The sequence below is a fragment of the Pavona decussata genome, unplaced genomic scaffold (assembly GCF_977016875.1).
Source record: "Pavona decussata unplaced genomic scaffold, jaPavDecu1.1 SCAFFOLD_711, whole genome shotgun sequence".
Taxonomy (NCBI): Eukaryota; Metazoa; Cnidaria; class Anthozoa; order Scleractinia; family Agariciidae; genus Pavona; species Pavona decussata.
The window spans coordinates 1-22,906 of NW_028145899.1; the positions used below are offsets into that span (position 1 = coordinate 1).

The 22,906-nt window shown below is 38.5% G+C and overlaps 3 protein-coding genes across 6 annotated transcripts; 2 read left to right on the plus strand and 1 right to left on the minus strand.

The window, feature by feature from the left end:
* The first annotated feature begins 3,762 nt into the window (after positions 1–3,762).
* LOC146448981 (uncharacterized) lies at positions 3,763–18,110 on the plus strand. 4 transcript variants are annotated; one of them, XM_085102065.1, is made up of 17 exons: positions 3,763–5,821; positions 6,705–6,939; positions 7,474–7,582; positions 7,736–7,839; positions 8,188–8,303; positions 8,615–8,688; positions 8,894–9,168; positions 10,539–10,687; positions 10,971–11,052; positions 11,360–11,562; positions 11,903–11,995; positions 12,184–12,400; positions 12,679–12,765; positions 13,261–14,795; positions 15,318–15,589; positions 16,653–16,720; positions 17,135–18,110. In XM_085102065.1, exons 1-15 carry the CDS (start codon positions 4,712–4,714, stop codon positions 15,327–15,329), a joined length of 4,401 nt encoding a protein of 1,466 aa, XP_084958191.1. In that variant the 5' UTR covers positions 3,763–4,711; the 3' UTR covers positions 15,330–15,589; positions 16,653–16,720; positions 17,135–18,110. The 4 variants fall into 4 exon arrangements, with proteins under 4 accessions (XP_084958191.1, XP_084958192.1, XP_084958190.1 ...); XM_085102066.1 differs by having other exon boundaries at positions 16,653–16,716; XM_085102064.1 differs by having other exon boundaries at positions 15,318–16,720.
* Positions 18,111–18,161: 51 nt separating this feature from the next.
* LOC146448982 (uncharacterized) lies at positions 18,162–19,566 on the minus strand. The gene is made up of 2 exons (XM_085102069.1): positions 19,305–19,566; positions 18,162–18,651 (listed from the first exon to the last, which is right to left on the minus strand). The coding sequence occupies exons 1-2, from the start codon at positions 19,561–19,563 to the stop codon at positions 18,170–18,172; spliced, it is 741 nt and encodes a 246-aa protein (XP_084958195.1). The 5' UTR covers positions 19,564–19,566; the 3' UTR covers positions 18,162–18,169.
* A 516-nt stretch (positions 19,567–20,082) lies between these two features.
* On the plus strand, positions 20,083–21,793 carry LOC146448983 (uncharacterized). Its single transcript, XM_085102068.1, has one exon. The coding sequence runs from the start codon at positions 20,091–20,093 to the stop codon at positions 21,435–21,437; it is 1,347 nt and encodes a 448-aa protein (XP_084958194.1). The 5' UTR covers positions 20,083–20,090; the 3' UTR covers positions 21,438–21,793.
* The last annotated feature ends 1,113 nt before the right edge of the window (positions 21,794–22,906 follow it).

The following is a 22,906-nucleotide window of genomic DNA, read 5'->3' on the forward strand; positions in this document are numbered from 1 at the left end:
GTGTGGAAGAATACCGTGAACCGCTTTTTTACGGCGAATGGATCACCAAAATTGTTGTTACTGCCTTCAAATGGGTAAAAGAAATACATAGCTTTGGTTAACTGCGCCAAGATTATACTAGAAGCACAGTCGATTAGCGTGTAAGATAGGTAAACAAAAGGTCATGGGTTCACACACTGTCGGCAACTCAGGGGTTTCCTCTGTCAGCTTCTGTTCGGCCCACGCTCATGACATTGCTGTCTTCGATAAGTACAGAGAAATAACGCTCATTACAAGTAAAAAGTACATACCATAGTTAAATAAAAAAAAAGTTTTTTGTGATAATCTACATCATTTGCAGTAGGAAGGCGCAGTCCCTAGCCATTGATGAGTGCAATACCGCTTCCTTGCAGCGCACAGACTGAATGTAAAGGAGCAGAACACGTTCAAGACAGCTTTATAAGACCACGGTGCAATATGCTAAATTATTTGCTTATGCTAGCCTTAAAAGCAGTGCAACATACCCAGTAATTACAATTCATAGTCGTGAATAAGTGAACAGCACGGAGCACTTACTAACAGTTCATTCCAGATTGTAAACATGCAGGAAATGTGCAATTCACGTCTGTATCCTAGCGCTATAATTTCCCAACGTTTTAGCTCTCTTAAAGGCGTACGTTCTTTTTTCTTTCTTTTTTTTCGGCGGCTTTTGCTAGCATAAATTGCATTATTCATACGCATTAACGGGAGTCTCCTACGACGAAGATTATAGAAAAAACATCGCAGACCAATTTCATTCGGATAATTACGATACAATTATTTAATTTCTTGCACAGATGTCATCGCTAAGCGTGAAAATCATAGATAAGGTCAGTCTCCGTCAAAAATTATTTTAGGCAACTCGTAGGTTTTTTAATAAACTAATGATCACGTAAAAACAACATTACCGTAAATAAGACTGCTTTTTTACGATATAATTGTAAAAATACTGCTTTTTTTAAAAAGCAGCTTTTTCACAAATATATTTTTGTAAAAAAGCTACTCTTTTACAAATCCGTAATTGTAAAAAGGCTGTTTTTTTACAATTATATAGTTGTAAAAATGCTGCTTTTTTACATAAAAAAGCAGCTTTTTTACAAATATATATTTTGGTAAAAAAGCTGCATTTTTACAATTAGATAATTGTAAAAATGCTGCTTTTTTACAAATATATATTTTTGTAAAAAAGCTGCTTTTTTACAATTATATAATTGTAAAAAGGCTGTTTTTTTACAATTATATAATTGTAAAATGTTGCTTTTTTACATAAAAAAGCAGCTTTTTTACAAATATATATTTTTGTAAAAAAGCTGCTTTTTTACAATTATATAATTGTAAAAATGCTGCTTTTTTACATAAAAAAGCAGCATTTTTACAAATATATATTTTTGTAAAAAAGCTGTTTTTTTACAATTATATAATTGTAAAAATGCTGCTTTTTTACGTAAAAAAGCAGCTTTTTTACAAGGACCGTTTTTTTACACAACATATATATATATATATATATATATATATATATATATATATATATATATATCTGAGCTGATTTTCCAGAAGGTGGCTACAGAAATTGACGTTTTTGTTACCTTTTCTTAAGATATTTATTTATTTATTTTTTTTTTTAGCGTTTCTTATTGAATTTCACATCAGTAACTTAATAGATTACAATGGTCATTATCAAATATTTATAAAACCAAAATATTTTTCTACTACCCCCCCCCCCCCTCCCTCCCTGATTTGCTAACCTAGCCCCACTCTCTCTCAAATGTCTTCTAACCGCGCAACGATTTGGCTTTGAATTCGGCGTGCGCTCTGAGATCAGAACTAAGTCATTAGACCTAGCGTTTCGTTTGGCTTCCTGAAGCAAAGTTTTCCTGAGGACATCATTAAGTCTAGTGATGGGAGAAGTCTTACGAGTGCAGTTTCTGCCTCGTACTAATATGCTTGCTACCAATAGTCCTCTTTTAAGCTAAACGAGTAATTTTCAGTTACTCGGGCTTGGACTATTAAAGGCTTGTATATTGTGGGCTTTGCTTGAGGAGGTGACAGTCTTTGGCTTTAAAAAGTAGGTCTTAGGGATGAGTTCTTTTCGGGCAATGTGAAATTTTCGCGAATTGTTTACCCAAATATATTTTTGTGGTGGAAAAGGGCGCTAACCCTTCCCTTTTCAAATGTTGATTTCAACATCCGGGATATAAGCTGATATGGAAAACACTAGCAAGAATGGGCAAGGATTTTCTCTTCAAGAAGCGTGAGTTTGAAAAGCTTTTCTATTATTTTTCGCCGTTATAACTGTAGCGTTGTTAGGCTAGTCATCGATTAGTCGAGAAGTGCGATTTTGGTCGGATTTCCGGACTCAATGTCATAAATAATTTCCAGATGTTCGTTCGGCGTGATTCTCATTACGTCTTGAACTTATAATTAACACGGAAAATCAATTTAAAAGGCTGTCTTGCCCCGATTAAGCCGATTCTTTTGTGGAAGGCTAGTCTTGAGCGCTTAACGACCGGGTTTTGGTTGAGATTTAAGATGCGTTGGCGCCGTTAATAATTACCAAGTGTTACACTTGTTTAGTCGGATCACAGGTCATGTTTCATTTCACTCGGATGTCAATGTCACGTATAATTCCAAAGAAAAGCCCCTCTTTTCTCTTGCATAGTATTTCCTGACCTTACTTTCTTGTGATGAACCGTAACTGGAGTATTGTTAATGACTAGCATATTCCTTCAGCTTAGAAAGTCTCAAAATGTGCTCAATTTCTGTAGCCACCTTTTTGAAAATCTGCTCAGAAAGTCTCAAAATGTGCTCAATTTCTGTAGCCACCTTTTTGAAAATCAGCTCAGATATATATATATATATATATATATATATATATATATATATAGAAAGACTGTGTTTTGATTTTTCCGTATTACAGTGCTCGATACATAAAAGCAGAGCGTAGTATATCGAAAATAAAGAAAAAAACTACACTTTCATCCCGACAAGCCTGTTTCGTGATCTCTCACTCTTCAGGGGATTTTAATGACAAAAATATACATAACCATCGTTTATATACTAAGAAATTTACATAATTACCGTTGCGGAAAATTTAAAATTTAAAATTTAAATGTTGCAATGCTTAGTTGTTACGTAGTAACGCTTTCTTTCTGTGGCGACAAGAAGATGCTAGTTCGTTACGTTTGTTCAGTGATGACAGATCCGGTCGACAGATAATTAAAAATTTCTCTTTGAGGCAGAGATTACATCTTTTACTTGAGCTGTTGTAAGGTGAGCTAGAGGAAATGATACGCCATGAGATAGAGTGGTCAATGTCGCTGTCTTTAAGTGTCCAGATGTGTTTACTGAGTTCAGTTGAGTTTCTGTGTTTTGCGTGACGGAATGATGCAGAGTGGTTTCTGTATCTTGTCTTGAAATCGTTTTCTGTGAGCCCGATGTATGTTTCAGAAGTGTTGTTGTCTTTGCGTGTGACGGTTGCTTGGTAGATAACTGATGATTGGAGACAGTTTCCGTTAAGTGGGCAAGCAAGCAAGCAAGCAAGCAAGCATGGCAAAAGAAAGGCGACACGACCTTTGACATCACCATGGGCAGCTACGACGGCGCTGAGACATGTGAGCTGGTAGGAAGTTTCTTGCTCTCGCAACTACAAAACCTCAACATCAACATCGGACTTTACCGGGACGACGGGCTAGCCGTTTCTAACGCCACACCGAGGGCCACGGAGAACATCAAAAAAGAAATATGTCGCGCATGACGACCCGCAAGCCTTGGTTACCGCATATTGAGTCGGCCATGGGTACACATAAGTGACCCGATTTCGCAATATAACACAATGAGCGTGTTGACAGATCACGGAATATGATCCTTCGTAAAGCTTGCTATTCATCAGTCACAACTCATCACTTAATGGTTTCCATCAGTTAAGGACGAAATCTGATCTACAACTCCGGGTAAAAATAAGTCAACGCAGACACAATTCATATTTACTGTGATGTCGTGTCGTGTCGAGGCCGGATGTAGCAGCCGCACGTTATTCCACTAACGCGGACGCTAAAAGAAAGGAAGCCATGGTTGCGTTTCGATATTTGAACATTGCCACGAACTGATGAAACGATTGTAAATTAAATTTGTTTTACGACTCTGTAACGCACTATACGAATAAATGAATTTATCCCAATTTCTACACTGTTTGTGTACGCAATTAATGTATAAGGGAATAAATTAAACCCCAGTTGTTGGGACTCATCATGCATCGGCACTGTGTAGCGAAGATATTCGACGTAAGTCTAAGAGCCAACGCACATAAATTGCAAAGTGACCCGTTCCGTACTTTGAACTCACTCCCCCTCCCCCCTCCCCCTCCCCCCGCAACTCGCGTTGCCACAGCACGTGTCTTGGGGAGCAAGGAGACGAAGTGTCACGATTGGTGTCTCAAAAACCAAAAAAAAATAAATGTGGTTGGACAAGTCCAGCCGAAACATTTGAACGCACGGCTCTGAAAAGATCTGCGGTCCAGAAAAATGCATAAATGAGAAACGAGCCCACTGTAAGAGGAATGCGGTTCACCTCTATACACACGCGTAGTTCCAGTCCATCGCTTGCAGTATAGTACAGTACAAGCTCTATCGTAGAATCAGTCGAATTTTAACTTGATTTCCGAACTTCTACTAGTAAACGAATTACCAGCTTTACAATGGAAACAGTTGGATACACCTTTATATGGCAGTGTTTTCCTATGGCGCCACGTTTGAAGATATATCATGTATTCAGCCGGATTTACGTTTTCAGTCAGTGGCTTTCGAGGAGAATGGAGAGTGGCAATCATGATGAAGTCGCTGAGGCCAATGACCCGCCAAAACTACATAGAGTGTTTGCTAGTTCTTTAGACCCTGAAAGGTCATGGTTTGCTTTAAATTCTGGTTTATGCGGTAGTAAACCTTCTAGGTTTTGTTCGCTCGGTTATGTCCGAGTGTTTCCTGATGAATATCGCCAAGTCGAATTTGATAATCTTTGCGATGGCAGTGGCTATCCAGCTTCGGCGAGTTGGTTTTCGGCTTCAGGTCGACGAAACGAGAAAGTGTTTGTCGCTTCAGCGTTTGGCCTTGTAGTTGGAATCTTGCGCCAAAAGTCGCTTGAGGATGTGCCATTTGTTAAGTCGAAATATTGTCAACCCTTGGTGGCGTGGATCAACGCTTTTGATCCCAATTGCAATCAAGATGTCGGAGAGCCAAATGAAGTGCAGTGCAGGGTGGAATCATCCCAGGGGCAGGTTTCTGCGGTGTCGAGAGAAAATTTGACTCGGGAGAGTCAAACGTGGGAGTCTCTGCCGCCTACTCCACCGAGCACTCCAAGCCCGCCAAATTTCAAAGTTGCGCCAATTCGATTCCCGCCAAAATCTGGGAGGAAGAGGACTCTCGCTGAACTTAGGGCTGATGAGGATCTTTCCCCTGTCTCTAAGAAAAGGAAAATCCGTGAAACAGCCGTAGGATTAATGGGTGAGATAAGCGAACTTTGCAATCGCAAAGGCGAATCCGTCAGTACCGTGTTTCAGGAGTGCTGCCTACTGACAGGGAAGGTTGGCCGCGATGCTAGAGGAGTGTTTAGTACAGTGATGGAAACGGTTGTCCGGGAAAAAGGCGTCAAAGTGGCATTCTCAAAGCTTATTCCAGAAGAGGTGTGGCAAGAAAGATTGAAATTAATGAGAGTGCCAGGTTGGATTTACCTGCTTTTTAAGCTCAAGAGTAGGATGTCTGATAGTGCCTGGCAGGACTTCACAAACCTTACAAAACTGGGAAGAACAGGGGTAAGAATTTGTTTTGTCACATAATTATCATGTACACCTTAAATGGATTCCGCAATAAGAAAAGTGAAATAAGAAAATCATCCATAGCATCAAATATGCATGAAAATATAGCCTGCGTTTGAATTTAATCCTGTTTTTCAACACATTCATTGGAAATGCCCTAAAAGCTAAAATTTTAATTTACACCCGCTTTCATTGTTTCCTGCACAGGCGACATCTTTCAACGTGCCATCTTTCTACATGCTATGTAACCTGGTCCACATCAAAATGTTAGCACAACGGACTCCTTTATGGTCGAACTCGACTTTTAGTCATAAAAGATGGATTTATTTGACATCAAACTAAGGTTCGGAGTATCAAGAAGTTATTCTGTGAGAGATAAATCAACTGTTTTGAATGTTTACATCTTTCGAATACTATAAGCATTAGCCGACTAGTTCTACCGGAAGTCACCATTGAGAGCTGATTGACTACTCAGAAATCGTTTAATCATCTCGTAAATCTGGAAACATGCAATGTTCACAAACTTCCTCAGCCAGTTAAGTGAGGTCAGTATTAATTTATCATTTATTCATCTTTTCTTCCACTAATAAAATGAAAAATTGCCTGTTTCACGTTAAACGGCCTTTCAACCATTTAAATATCATGTCGAAAGATGAACAAAGATGTCGCCTATGCATGTTACACTGAAAGCAGGTGTAAGTTGTTTTGTCAGACCTAAACAGCCTTATTCTGTTACTCTAGTTATGTATAATGTGATAGTATATGGCTGTTAATTAGTTCTAGTTAATCTACAGTTTTATTTTTTACGGACCAGTTTAAAGGAGAAAAGAAGGAAAAAGTAAAGTTTCTGCAATGTAAAATGTCTTTTATTCATTTGCAGAAAAAATCAGATGAGGACATAATCCCAATAAAGAACAATATTGCAGCATTGCGAAAGGGACAGCTTGAAGTCACAAGAAATCTAATTGGGATTTCAAGACTTACTCCTGAAGTTCCTGGCTTTGAAGTGAACCTAAAGAGTGTTGCCATTTGGGCAATCAGGGACATGCACCTCCATGGATCAGTCCCTGATAGAGTTGTGTTCAATTTGAAAATTGATGGCCGTCCTTTCTTTGGTAAGGGCATGTATGGTACATAAAACTGCATGATCTCAGTCCCCATTCTTATTTGGGGCCCCCATAACAGTCTCCATTGCTTTTCCTATTCTCTCTGCTAATGAACTCTTAGATGTCTCTCTAAATTGTAAGAAGTTTATGTTTTTGATGCTGAGGTTTTTTGATATCTAGTTTCACTTCTGTGGTTAAGTTAAGTGGCAATACAGCTATTTCAATTAACGTTGTCAGATTAAAATCAAGCTAAAAGACAAGACCGCAATGTTTTGTGGGATTATTTTTTATGAATAGTTTCATCAAAATCATCCCTGCACTTGCAGGTCATTGTATTGCTAATTACAAACTATTGTTTTCTCCAGGCATGACTGATTTTGATGAATTTATTCATAAAAATCCCATGTAAACTTTCGGTCTTGTCTTTTAGCTTCATGCTTTGAACCGACAACGTTAGTTGAAATGACTATATAATTCTGGAAAATATAACCTTGAGTATATTGCTTTTTGGAAACTTGGTATTTCTAATACATTTAATTCCAGGTAAAAACCAAGTGGCAATTGGCATGGTTGCCCTTGATGCCAAACACCACTCGTCGCAAAGTGCCAAATCAGTCTATCCACTTGCCATTGCCAATTGTAAAGAAAAGAGGTCAGTGAAATGGTTCCATTATCTAACACTGTACCATTGTTCTTGACCATTAGATTTGAATTCAACCTTTAGGCAGTAAATGATTACAGAGTTTATAAACATTATGGTCATATAGCGGTGTTTATTTCCTGTTTTGATTTGTATTATTATAAGGGAGGATCTGCGAAAGCTGTTTGTCAGTCTTAACAAATGGAAAGACGAACTGAAACGAGATGGTATTTGGGTAGATGGCAAACACTACAGTGTTAAGTTCAAAGGTACTTTTTGTATATATAAGTGAAAGCAACTTCTAACTAGTAAGGTTGTTGGCTATTACCATTACCATTGCTACATGTAAATTGTCATGGTTCCATCTTAGTGACATTGCAACTGCTGAAGATGAAAATGAAGACAATACACCGCCAGGTAAACTGTCTCCGAGAAGACTGACTGAAGGAAATTTGGTGTGTCCATGCTTCAAGGGAGCTTTTGTTCTGGACAACTATTTTACTGGTTATTTATTTAATTGTGATGTAATTAACCAATTTAAGTTAAGAGCTTTTGAATTCGCAATACATTTTTGCTTGTGATTGAAATTTTTTATATATTTTTTTTTATTTGGATAGTTACTCTTGATTACAAGGGACTGTTGTTGCTTATGGCAAAGGTTGGAGATGAGGACTTTCTCCTTGGTGGCCGAGGGCTGGCAGTTGAATTTTGCATTTTCTGTTTAGCATTGAGGGTATGTTTTTATTTCAGTGATTGAAATATCATGACAGTAATGTTGGTAATTTGAAGATTGTCCAAAAATTGAAAACAAGCACCAACCAAAAAAAGAAAGAAAAATAGAGCTTGCATAAAGGTAAATATTATTCTAAAAAAAGCTTTTCCAAAGCAATCATTCTGGTGAAAGCAATTTAGCTTTCACCAACACTAGCTCATCATTGAACCTGTGCTCTGCTTTACATAACTGTTTAACAGACCTGAGTAGATTGGTTGTCTTGTGCGAACTCCTTTACATTATTTGCTATGTTTTTTTTATAATTTTCACAGGCTTGTGATTGTGATTTAGGGAAGCACGAGGTTTGCCTTGAACACTTCCTTCAAACAAAGGCTAACATTGGCGGGTAAGTTTCTAAGAATTTATTTTGTGAAACAAAATTGACACAGTCTAATGGAGATTTTTAACATACACTGCACTCTTTCATGTAGTTTTATGTTGTGGGTCGGAAAATTAGAATTAAAGTAATGGTGCATCAGTAGCAGGGAATTTACACTATACAATGTAAGAACTCCTAACAACTATGTCTTTTTACATTTGCCCTTGTCTAGCTTTAAAGGAATGAGAGAAGATCTTACCTGTATTCTTGATGAGGACCTGTCTTCGCTTTGTCTTTGTGCATTACATTGTGAAATGCGAAATACAGAGCAAATCCTAAAAAGTGTGGGACTCCTCGCCTATGAAATTGGTTCACTCCCAGAGTGCAATGAAGAACTTTCTAAATATGGCCCTGACAACTTTAATGGGGATCGAATCACAGTCAAGCTAAGACCTGGACAGCAAACAACTCCTGGGAGAAACAATATTTCATTTGCCTCTTGTTCAGGTCAGTATACACTTAATCTTAATAAGGACATCTCTATCTATTTCTTTCCTTGATTGTCATTTTTGAAAATCTAGATAGCTGACTTCTATTTTCAACAGCCAAGCTGTTCAGGTGTATATATGAGAGTCTTCTAGCAGTATTTTAAAAGCTAAGCTACAATTAGCCTTTTTGATTATTCATTGTGATGTTCACTAGACTCAAGCTTTACAAGGCATTGATAGTGAAAAGACTGATATAAAAGACATTGCAACTTTGATAATCTTTTAATCCCCCCCCCCCCCCCCAAAAAAAAAAAACCCTGATAATTTGGTTTCAATCCATAAGGCTCTGAGTAGGAGTTGCTAAAATTGTCTCTGAATTTAAAAGTTGTAGATTTTAGGGGTCTCTTATCCCTTCAAAGCTTTCATGGAAAGATTATTACCTGTCAAACTTTGACAATAGTAGTATAACCCTTTATCCCAGCAGTTTTTTTCCAAATCAGCAAATAAAGACTAACCTGTGTACAATATACCATTTGAAAGCTTATTTAAGGACGGTGCCTACTAATACCGAAGTATTTTTGTTCGGTTTATGACTATGCGGGAAAAGCAGATCTCAGTAAGGGCTATTGGAATCCAAAAAGAAAATTGGGGGTAACCACACATTTTTCAGAGATAATTAAGCAACAATATCTCTAAAAAGCACCAAAATATAAAGCAATGTATGAGATTTTTTCCTAAATTGAAGCCTAATTTTCTCTGAAAAATGCATGGTTACCCCCAGTTTTCTTTTGAGATACCAAAGGCATTTGGTAAGTTCTGCTTTCTCCGTATAGTTTTAAACCGCGCAAAAATATTCCTGTATTAGTAGGCACCACCCATAGGAAACCCGAGTATCTAGTGATGCGCAGAACGTATGCGCAGTAACAACAGTAGGCACCGTCCTTAAGAATTGACATTGGTAGCTATGAAGGAGGCAGCCATTTCAAGAGAAACTGCTTTAGAGTGCAAAAATGAACGACTTCAAAAATGTATCATCCTTCTACTATATTAGGTATTCCCCTACACTATAGCTTATTTAGCAGCTCTTAGTGCAGTGCTTCATGTGAAACAAGTCTTGCATTCGATTTGCATCCCAAAAAAAGAACTAAAAACTTGTGGGGGTGGTCAACCATGTCTTTAATAAGAGAGGGTCACAATTTTATGACTTCAATACGCAGATCTTCACAAGACATTTTTATGGCAAAAATTAATAGAAATCTATCAAGTATTCACAAAGTTACAGTCTGATGTTGCCTGCCAATTGGCACTCTTAGGGAGTAAAGAGATAATTATTGTCAGTGAAAAGTCAATAATTGTAATATTTATATTACATATTATATTTTTTTGCAGGAAATACAGAACGTCAAATTTTGAGTGACATTGAAAACATAGTTGACAACTCTTTGCCAAATTCAAAGCTTGAAGCCCACTTTAAAGATGTCGAAGCTGCCAAACTGTGTATCCTCAACAAAATAAGTTTTTGTGAGGCACGGCAGAAGGTAATTTGGTTGTTTTTAATAAAGCGGCACCATTTTTTAGAGGAAGAATTTGTATTATTTGTCATATCCCAGCAAATTGCATATCTCGTCGGAGCAGTAGTTCTTCATTGTGACCATTATGTGGTAGCTCATCTCAGTGCCAACTCAGTCCAAGCTAAAGTCACCCCTCAGCCTTCCTGTTATTGTGCAGGTAATAGACAATTTTATAGCAGCATGGCAAGCTCAAGTCAGTACTGTACTGATTTTAAAGAAGTCTAACATACTATTTTTGTGTGCTTGACAGTACTACAATGAGATGTTGGATAGTGGTATTTTTGTCAGAGATTTTGGAACACGACTTGAAGAAATTCAGTTGCCTGGGGCAGGTCAGTGCAATGAAATGTTGAAATGAAATATGTTACTTTGGCAAAACCTCAACACAAACTAGCATTTTATTGTTGCTAAATTCCACAATATTTGATGTGATGAGTAGTGTAAATAATAATCCCTTAATGTGTGACATACCAAACTGTTTAAAACTTTTAAAACTTTGTATGCATCAGAATTTCATAATTTTGCGTATCACATGTAATTTCCCCTCCCACATGCTAGGCGGCCATTACTAGGACAGATACACAGCAAAATTATGGGTACTGGAGTTATTGGTCTTTTATTGTCTTGTAATGTTCATAGACGTTGCTGAAGAGATTGAAAAGCAAAAGTCATCTTGGTGTGAAAGAGGCAAAGAGATTGAGATCGAGTTCAAGAAGTTGTACAAACCCCCTCAGCCTGCAGGAAAACGTACAAAGAAAAGGAAGGGGACCCAGTTGCATAAGGAGGAAAACAAAGAGCTCAGTTCCTACGCAGCTGCCCTGACAAAGGAATTCTTGATTAAGGTGAGCCTTCAAAGCCATCTTTCCAATTTCTTCCTTCTTCTGCGTTCACTTTCAGCATTTTACCTTGTCTCTCAGTTTCAATCATAATCTTTTACATGTAGTGAGAAGAAAAGAACATGATACACAAATGGCTTGTATAATAATGATAATAGTGACGATGATACTGATATTAATACTTGAAAAATATTTAGACATCTAGGCTGGCCACTTGAGGTATTCAACTGTTATCAATGTGGACCCAATAAAATAAATGCAGTTTTCCCTGGTATCAATACTATTATGTTATCAAGTTTCCTGAACAGAAAATGAACACATTTGAAAGTGTGTTTGTTTTAAACAGGTATGCTCTATGTGGAAGGAGATAGCAGTATTCATAAGAGACAGAGAATTCAACAAAGATGAAGAACATCTCATTGACATTTTTGATATAAAGGTACAACCATAACCTTTCTGTTAGTAAAAGGTTAACCTTGCTGTATCAGAAAATAATTTTATAAAAATATTTTAAGTTGTACATAGTTTATGGGTTCTGTGTGAACTCTAATAGTTAAATAGATTAGCTAAAAAAGAAAACCATTGGTCCTACAAATTAGTTAAACCGCAATTCCGTTTTCTTTTTAGTGTAAAGAATGGGGTTTTCTTCTCTTGGAACTCTTTGGCACAAGTCTTGGGACTGGTGATTATGGCCATTTGACAGTGGAACATGTCCCAATGTTATTCAGAAACCACCGTTCGTTGCATGACCTCTCAAATCAAGGGTTTGAAGCTGGCCATAAACTGCAGAGACAGCTTTATTCTAGAGCAACATCGCATGACGCATCTGGCAACACTTCATCGTGTAAGTTTTACAATGCAAAATAATCTTTCAGAACAGAGAAAATAAATTGTGATCAATTTATAAAAGGATCAATTAAATGAGATTGTTTATTGAAACCATTGGGATCTCTTGGCATTGCAATGGCCTCCTTTGCTTTGATGCAGTGAGCATAAGCTATTACAGCTATTTTTTAGTTGCTTTATTTCTTTTATTCCTTTACTTAAAATCATGTCACCTTTCTTACCCCTAGAGTACAGTATAGTAATTAAAGTTTTAATTCTTACTGTTATCTATTGCAGCCGATCAAATTCTTGCCCATTGGTACCTTGAGCTGCTTCTTGGCATGAGACTTTCCTTTAGAGAGGCTCTTCGCTGCATCAATTCAGGTATTTTTATTTTTTTAACTTGGTCATTTCAATTTCATGTCTCAGTGGCAAGAATCGCTCATCCCTGAACTATTCATTCAAGCTTCAAAGATGAGAATTTTTATGCTTGGATAAACAATACCCTTGGTGCCACAAGTCACAACGTACATAACCACCTGGTCAGCATTCACCAGTTGGGATTCTTAATAGTTTATGTCCTTTTTGAAATATTTAGTCACTTATTTACAGTTTTCCCAATTGGCACTACAGTGCTAAATACATATGACACTTAAATAATGTTATTCCTCTTCTTCTTCTTCTTCTTCTTCTTCTTCTTCTTGTTATTATTACTTATTCTTTTTGTCTTACAGTGGCTGTAATCAAACATCTTTTAGATAGTAGAGCCATATGGTATAGGTTTTAGATCACCTTAACTATAATTATGTTTAAATTCCTCAGTAAACTAAATTGCTGGAAATTGTTATAAAAATGTTTTTTTTCCTCTGCTCCACATAGGAGACACCTTCTACTATAGAGGTTGTGGCTGGCGACCCAAAAAAGTTGGCTGGACCACAGAAGATAAAGCTTGGATTATTAGAATGAACAAACTATTTGATGATCTGTTTGGACCTGACTTCTGCCAGTTTGATGATACAGAAACTAAGCACCGTATTCTTGTGCCAGGCCAGTTCCCTGATAGGATGTACGATCATGATGAGTGGGAGAAAAATTCAGGAAAAGTTGTGCTGGAAGGAGACACTCAAGGAAGACAAGAAGATGAAAACAATGCCAAAAAAAGTGAAGATGCTGAGACTGTGAGGGTGGAAGAAGACACTAAACAAGGAGAAGAGGATGAAAGCAATGCCAAAAAAAGTGAAAATGCTGAGACTGTGAGGGTGGAAGAAGACACTAAACAAGGAGAAGAGGATGAAAGCAATGCCAAACAGAGTGACAATGCTGAGATTCTCCAAGACAAATTTTCTGACTTGAAAAACCTCACACGAGCTGAATTAGCAGCAGTGAAGCTTCCTAATGTGGCATTTATTCCAGAAAATGAGGTAAAAATTATACAACCTCCAAGTACAGCAGGAGGTGTTGGTGACCCTATGCTTGCTGCCCAGCGTCCCTCTGAAGCAACTTTGCAGTGTGCAATGAAATTGCTCCGAGCTTCAACCAGAAACAGTGATTGTGTGGACAGTGAAGATGAAGAAGATGAAGTCATTGTGAAGCTTGGGAGCATTGGTTTTTACACAAAGAAAGGACTCCAGGTTTTCCAAGACATGTGCAGGATTTCATCGGAAGCAGCCAAAGTAAATCAAGAAAGAAGGTGGCTAACACAAACAACTGTGGCAGATGCCAGTATGATAGAAGAAGTGCTCCACAATTCAAGTCCTTCTAATGAAGTTCTGAGACATCGTGACATTATTCTAGATGTTTCAGATTTTAGTTCACTGGCATGTGAGCGCTATGTCACTGGTTTCACAATTGATGTTGTCTCCTTCAAGCTACTTGAAAGAATAAAGCCCACAGGTGTCATCTACCTTCCCTCCTTCAGCCAAATGTGGGCAAAGCAAGGGGTGGAGTACTTCAGGCACAAGGTCTATTCGTTCTTTTCCCATTGCAAAGTAGCCGATGCTGCATACATTTTAACACCACTACATTTTGAAAGCCCACTGCACTGGGGACTGCTCTGTTTTGATGTCTGCACTAAAACTGTTTACTTTGATGATGGTTTGAAGATTCACCCACCAAGTGATACCATGCCCATTGTTCAAAACATGATTTGTGCTTTCAGTGCTTTGTCTGATGGAGCCATTCCACAGGAACATTGGAACAATTCTAATTTGAGAGGTCCTCTACCACGAATGAATATGCCCATACAGCCTAAAAGTGGTGTTGGTGCTGGTAGCTGCGGAGTCGGTGTAATTCTCACTATCAGGGACATCATTGCATCTGAAAACTGCCTTCCATCATTCAAGTGGACATTTGACAACATGGCAAATCTACGCAAAGAGTTGATGGCGCTAATTATTCAGTGGAGAAGTGAGGAGGTAAGTACATTATGGGTTATTGATATGTTATTAATGTCCTGCTGCCAAGGGGCAATATTCTAGCTTGAATGACACAACCAAAATTAACAATCCCTGAGAAGTTATAACAATATGTGCTTCCCGGGTCTCAGAGAGGAATAATGCATCCACGACACCAGAACAACTGATTAACGATGTAATGTAATTATGATCTTTATTGTTGAAAATGTTATATAATTTATTTTTGGTTCCCTTAGGGAATTGTGTAATTGATAGATGAGGATCTTTTTTGTTTTTAGTAACTCCTTGTTTTTTCAGATTTGTTGTTTCTGTTGCTTTTATTTTCATCTTTTGACAAAATGGTACCTTGATCCTTGAAGTCTAAAATTATATTAGCTTGCTTATTACTATAGCAAGTAAGCTTCATAAAGTCTATTCCTGATTGATGAAATGCTATTCTCCCTTCTTTCAGTTGTGTGAAAAAAAAATCACTGTAAAATCTAATCAAAGTAAGAGTGTTTTTTTTCCCTTTCTTTATTTTAGTGTCTCCTCTGATGCCTTTTACCAGCTGTGGGACATCTGTCCAGTGTCCAGAAACCAAGAATTCTGAGGAAAAAGAAACCCCCCCCCCCCAAAAAAAAAGGGGGGGCACAATGCATCACAAGCATAACATCCCAGGAAAATGGGGAAGCCCCCTCCCTCAAGGACAAAAACAAGAGCAACGACAACAAAAACAAAACGGATCTTTTAAGAGCCACCACTCATGACAAAAGTCACAATCAACAGTCATTATAATATTGTGTTGGGTTTCTCAGGTCATTTTGTAATGCCATGATGTTCTTAAACTCCTAAGTGTAATTTAAAAGTGCAACAGAACCACTAGGTGGCACGCCCGTGATTCTGTGAGTTGGGATGCTGTGACATTATGAATGACAATGAGCTTGTGGGTCACGATTGGGATGGGAAGTTAAGATTTAAGTGTTAATGGTCATTTTGTAATGCCATGATGTTCTTAAACTCCTAAGTGCAATTTTCAAGTGCAACAGAACCACTAGGTGGCACGCCCGTGATTCTGTGAGTTGGGATGCTGTGACATTATGAATGACTATGAGCTTGTGGGTCACGATGGGGATGGGAAGTTAAGATTTAAGTGTTATGGGTCATTTTGTAATGCCATGATGTTCTTAAACTCCTAAGTGCAATTTTCAAGTGCAACAGAACCACTAGGTGGCACGCCCGTGATTCTGTGAGTTGGGATGCTGTGACATTATGAATGACTATGAGCTTGTGGGTCACGATGGGGATGGGAAGTTAAGATTTAAGTGTTATGGGTCATTTTGTAATGCCATGATGTTCTTAAACTCCTAAGTGCAATTTTCAAGTGCAACAGAACCACTAGGTGGCACGCCCGTGATTCTGTGAGTTGGGATGCTGTGACATTATGAATGACTATGAGCTTGTGGGTCACGATGGGGATGGGAGGTTAAGATTTAAGTGTTATGGGTCATCTTGTAATGCCATGATGTTCTTAAACTCCTAAGTGCAATTTTCAAGTGCAACAGAACCACTAGGTGGCACGCCCGTGATTCTGTGAGTTGGGATGCTGTGACATTATGAATGACTATGAGCTTGTGGGTCACGATGGGGATGGGAGGTTAAGATTTAAGTGTTATGTGTCATTTTGTAATGCCATGATGTTCTTAAACTCCTAAGTGCAATTTTCAAGTGCAACAGAACCACTAGGTGGCACGCCCGTGATTCTGTGAGTTGGGATGCTGTGGCATTATGAAATGAGTGTGAGCCTGAGGACAGCAGCTATATAGGTGTTCTAGAAGAAATTTAATTCGATTTTTAATGAATTTTTTTTTTACATTTCAGGTAAAGTTTTCCTTGGCAGACAAGGCCCTTTTACCACCTTCTTTGTATTCTGTATCACGATGTAGTAGGTATTTTGTGTTAAAGTGATTCTTTTGTTGATTTGATACCTGTTAATATTGTGATGCATAGCACAAAATTACAAATTTACAATTATTTTTAATGGTGAACATGTAATACAAAAATGTACTAAGTGTTCCAATGCAATCACATTCAGAAACTTTGAAAATTTTCATGCTTCATCAAAAGTAAAAAACTTAAAATGTTCACATACATAAGTGTATCATGCGATTTTTCCGAAACTTTTTGAACAGTTCTTATGTGCTGTTAAATTATTTACACAAATCTCGGGGAAAAAATGTAACTCCCAGTAAGAAGCAGCACCTCAAGATAACAATTGAACAGATATAAACCCTACAGGTTTATTAGTAGAATGAGTACTAACATTCCAAATGTTGTGGGTTTTTTTTGTTGTTTGTGGTTAGGTCACAACTCTACACCTTGGTCAAAGCAAGAAGTAGCCCTTGGTCATGGTGGAGTGATGCTGATTTCTTTCTTTGTTTTCTCATGTCTTTACCAAATATGGCCTTATACATTATTATCACCACAAGAAAAGGCACACATGACACTTCAAGAAAAAGCATAAATGCCTAATAATAGTAACATCTTGTAAAGATGCTTACACTTAATTTTACACTCTTATCAAGGCACACACTTGCATTCTATTTGTAGACACCGGTTATATTATGTACCGACCTGAACTGGTTGGTGGATACACCGGTACAATAGGCTTGCTCTATAAAATGCTTCAGATTCTGAAGCATTTATGCCTTTTCTTGAAGTGGCATGTATGTCGGCAATCAGATGTATTGAAATGTTATTTCACTTGATATGAATTATTATATACAGCCCTTTCTGTTTGTTTGATTTTTGCATATTAATGAATATGAGTTTTCCATTCAAGGTGATATACAGTTGAACCTCGGTATCTTGAATGCCTTTCTAATCTTAAAGTAAAATCCATTTGCCTTGGATTTGCTTTTTCAGTCAGTTGCCATCAACTATTGGCATTCTCAGTGCTTTCTCAAAATATTTCTTGTTACTTTCCCTTTATTGTTAAAGATAGCGGGGTTCTACTGTAAAATTATTTACATGGTTTCCGCTCAACATTCAACCAATAAAGGCAACAATAATGTTACACAAATTACCTTACAGCATGGTAACATTTTGAATACAGTTAAGAATAACTTATCACGACTTCAGCTCTCAAGCTGACACTGCGAGAGAAAATTGAATTTGAACTTATCCTTGTTTAACTAAAATGCGTGTTTTACATCAGTTCGAAACAAAATGAAATGCTGTAGAGGTTTGATATTATCTTACTCGATAATGCTTGAGAATATGACTGCGGGTCTATTGCAGAAATAAAGTAAAGTAAGATGTTTCAAATAGTATTCAAAATGTTTCCATTATACCAGTAGATTTTTATTGTTTTGAATGGAATTCCTCTTAAAAATTATTCAAAATTCACATTTTTCAAGGAAAATTCTAATCACCATTTGTCCGTGCTCTGACATACTGTACAAGTCAGGCCACCATATGATCTCAATCTCCCTTGTGGCTCTGCCTTCTCCATATCCAACGATCAGGGATGTCTTAGATGATGGCCGTTTGCTTTTTCTGACAGGCACATGTGCCCTCTGCTTTGCCCTAAGAATTTCTTCCTCGGCAGAAAGTGGGGCTATCATCTGTTCCCTTTCCACTGGGCTATTTCCTGAATACAGGACATCTTGATCAAAGGGTATATCACCTTCTTCCAGGGCTTCAAGAAAATGTTCCAAGTCAAAAATCTTGTAAGAAATTTTACGGGTCAAGCTCTTGTAGCTTGGTTGTGCCTTGTGACCAACAAGTCTTACTCCATTAACTTGAGCTTTCAGTTTACCAATGAAGTATTCAAAATACTGCTTTGGAACCTGGTGACTGTCAATTTTCACCCATCTCCCTGATGAAAAGAAATTATAATTTAGAAGTTTCATCAGTTAGACTATTTCTGTTCACAAAAGATCCAAATTATGATTAGGCAGACTGTCGTGTTACACTTTTGTCGAAGGTGAAAAAGCAAGCCCTGTACGTTAGGCAAAACAGGTGAATTTAGGCTACTTCTAGGCCTTTATTTATGTTGCGACGCAAAGCTTCTCAGTGCGTGAGGAAGTGAGCCTTACGTGACGAATCAAAACGTATGGGGTTGGTAAACTCACTCAATATACTTATTGCAACGTATACTCGTAGACAAAGAAAATAACTGGATACATTGTTGAACAGGCTTCGCCACTGACTGAGACACATTGCACATTGATTGCCTGTGACCTCTTCCCGCGTGAACAATTACTGGACTTATTCCTTCTGTCCCCACCCCCTTACCCCCTACCCCCCCCCCCCCCCCGGAGAAATAAGTGACTTGAACACAGAATACCCTGCCACTTATTTGCATCTCATTGAATAAGAATAGCAACTATTGTTATATACCTCGTTCTTCAAAGCACACCGACACATGTAAATGAAGTGGTTATGGAGTGGCAGGGTATTCTGCAGTTCCACTTGAACTATGCTGCCTTGCGTTTAATCTACCTTATCATAGATATGCAATGCACTTACCTGGTAGTCGAGGGTGAAATGCGGAGCTTATCCGCTCGATGACTCCGTTTAGCCACATCCGGTAGCCCGACTTGCTTTCCTGATCTAGTGTCTCTCGTGGGCTCGGGAGAACTGTCTCTTTCCCTTCTCCGTCCTTGAATTCGGGAATCAACGTGGCCTCTTCGATTTCTTCATGCCTTTCCCGGACATGCTTTCGTAAAGAATAAAATGTTTTCAAGCATTTCTTACAGAACGGGCATTGCGTTGTGTAACTCGACATTTTACAAGTAGGTCTCGAGTGATAAGTTTGACCAACACGAGGCACAGTTGACTACCAGGCAACAATCAACCGTAACTGGATAACTACCAGTTAGGGTTTGCGGTTTATTAATCTAATTTCTGATTGGTTTCCCTTCGTGATAAAATGACAGTTCTTGTTTCCACGCTTCCTGATTCGTTTGACAAATCATGAGAAGTCGATACGACGTTTCAGACAAAAAAAGGCTTGTTTGCGAAATGTCTTGTCACGCAATACTTGAATCAAGCGTGAAACTGTATTTGAGAAGTGAAGTTAGAAAATTTTACAGTAGGGAGCTGAAATAAAGTGACAGTCATTGTAATGTATGGAGTCGAGAGGGGTGAACTAAAAAACAAATGTTCTCTTCTACGCCTAATTTGACAATTTCCTTCGGCTTATAATTATGTGACCATCGCATGGTGTGACACTCCACCCTACCCCCGAAAGACTTCTTCAACACGTGTTCTGCCTGTAAATCTGGCACGTTTTTATTTCAGTGAGCTTTAAACATGTCCGAAATTATAGGAAGCAGATATCACTCTCGCCCACATTCCAAAGAAGAAAAAAAAAAGCAGAAGCGAGAATGGGAAAAAAGGCGAAAGGAAGAGAAACGAAGACAAAAGCGAGAGGAGAAACGTAAAAAACAAGCGCCTTGTGTCAGCGAACCGGTTCCTGAACGAGACGCCGACTTCGCTGATGGAAGTAATGACCTGGATTTGTTACAGTCTTTCCAAAGCATCCACGGGGATAGCGAGGAGAAGGACAAGGTCGGTCGCCGCAATCACACTCATAGTTTGGATTGTAACAACGAGCAAAATGTGATTTTAAAGAGGAAGAAAAAGGACATTATTGATGAATGTGCTGGGTCAGGTTCGATAGCTAAAAAAAGAATTGTTGTGAGGGATGACGAGCATGAGAATCATGTGTCGGCAATGAACGCTGGAATCATGTTTAGCAGGGGAAAGAAATTACTAGCACTTGCAAAGCTGAAAAGGACGAGACCCGAGGTTTCTTCACAAAATAATTCCAGAGTGTTCAACAAGTCTAAAACAGGGAAGACTGCTGAGGACCGAGGAAAGCAAGAGACGAGACTCCAAGCAGTGCAAGAACTGGACCCGTCCTTGCTCATCAAAACAGACGACAGACCGATAGGTTCCGGCACTTTTGGGAACGTTTTCCTTGCGATGTACCGAGGGATTAAGACCGTAGCAAAGGAAATGAAGAAACGTGATGAATCCAGGAAAGAAACTGAACGATGCAAGCTAGAAGTGCTTCATGAGGCAAGAATGTTACGCAGTCTTGGAGATCACCCAAACCTTCCGTTTCTTTTTGGTGTAGTCACAGAGAGGGAGCCTTACGCCATCGTTATTCAGTTTCTTGGGACAGGGAAAGAAACTCAGACTCTCCAAAAAGTGGTTCATAAAAGAATGTTAGATAAGAAGTCGACCGCAAATGTTTTCAAGGAAATTGCCGAAACTCTGGAACACATCCACAACAAGGGAATCGTGCATAATGATTTAAAATCGAACAATGTGATCATTCAAAGCAAAAACGGTGGAAGTTTTCAACCAATTATTATTGATTTTGGAAAGAGCGAAGAAATTAGGAAATTAAAAGCGTACAGAAGAAAAGGAGACTACCTTGCACCTGAAGTAAGAGAAGGAAAAAAGCAAAGCCCTGCAAGTGATATCTTCTCATTCGGAAAAATGCTTGAATCCTCCGTTTCCGGTAGAAGCTTTCTTGCTCTGTTCACCGAAGTAATCGGCATTACGACTTCAGAGCATGCCTGGAACAGGCCGTCTGCACATCAAGTTGTGTCAGCGATAAACAATATTGTTCTGATTATCAAAAATTAACTGTTATGTACTTGGTTTCTAGCTCGAAGCGATGGTCAGCTAAGTCAATGTCGGATCGATGACGACTGATCAGACTGACTTCGTCCTTGACCGGCTGAAAAGTACATTTGTAGGTTTTACATATTTTTTAAAAAGGCAGACATTTTCTCAACCTGTATCGCTAAGATGGTTGTTTTAGATCAAAAAAAGTGCATGCTGTGAAGGTTGAAAAAGTAATTAAAGATCAAAATCCCCGACGCTGACAGTTAGTTGATTGAATTTAACACGTTTTCGTAATCCTGTGCTATAATTACAAATGGCGTCTGTAGCAACGACGGCTTCCAACAGCGACCGAAAAGTATTGCTTGCGGGTCCTCATGCTTTAATGAAAATGGGCTACGCATCACCATTGAAGCCAACAAAAAGATCATTAATTTCCTAGACATCACCTTCAACCTGAACAACAACACCTACCAGCCTTTCACAAAACCTAACACCACACTGCAGTACGTCCATCGCGAGAGCAACCACCCACCGATTACCACAAAGAACATACCCGCCGGCATCAACAAACGGCTGTCATCTCTTTCATCAGACAAAGCGTCATTTGACCAAGCCGCACCTCCCTACCAAAAAGCTCTCAACGAAAGCGGATACCACTACACTCTACACTACGAACCGACCTCGACCGCCAAACGGAGAAACAGACAACGAAACAACATCCTCTGGTACAACCCCCCCTTCAGCAAAAATGTCAGCAACAATATCGGGCACAGATTCCTCTCCCTAGTAGACAAACACTTCCCTAAAGACCACAAACTTAGAAAAATCTTCAATCGCAATACTATCAAGATTAGTTACAGTTGCATGAATAACACTAAACATATCATCGACAGCCACAACAAGCGTATTTTGAATTTATCCAAACACACTGATGAAACCGCAGATAACACTGTTGACAGCAAATCATGCAATTGCCGGCAAAAGAACACATGCCCACTTAACGGAAACTGTCTCCAATCATCAGTTATCTACCAAGCAACCGTCACACGCAAAGACAACAACACTTCTGAAACATACATCGGGCTCACAGAAAACGATTTCAAGACAAGATACAGAAACCACTCTGCATCATTCCGTCACGCAAAACACAGAAACTCAACTGAACTCAGTAAACACATCTGGACACTTAAAGACAGCGACATTGACCACTCTATCTCATGGCGTATCATTTCCTCTAGCTCACCTTACAACAGCTCAAGTAAAAGATGTAATCTCTGCCTCAAAGAGAAATTTTTAATTATCTGTCGACCGGATCTGTCATCACTGAACAAACGTAACGAACTAGCATCTTCTTGTCGCCACAGAAAGAAAGCGTTACTACGTAACAACTAAGCATTGCAACATTTAAATTTTAAATTTTAAATTTTCCGCAACGGTAATTATGTAAATTTCTTAGTATATAAACGATGGTTATGTATATTTTTGTC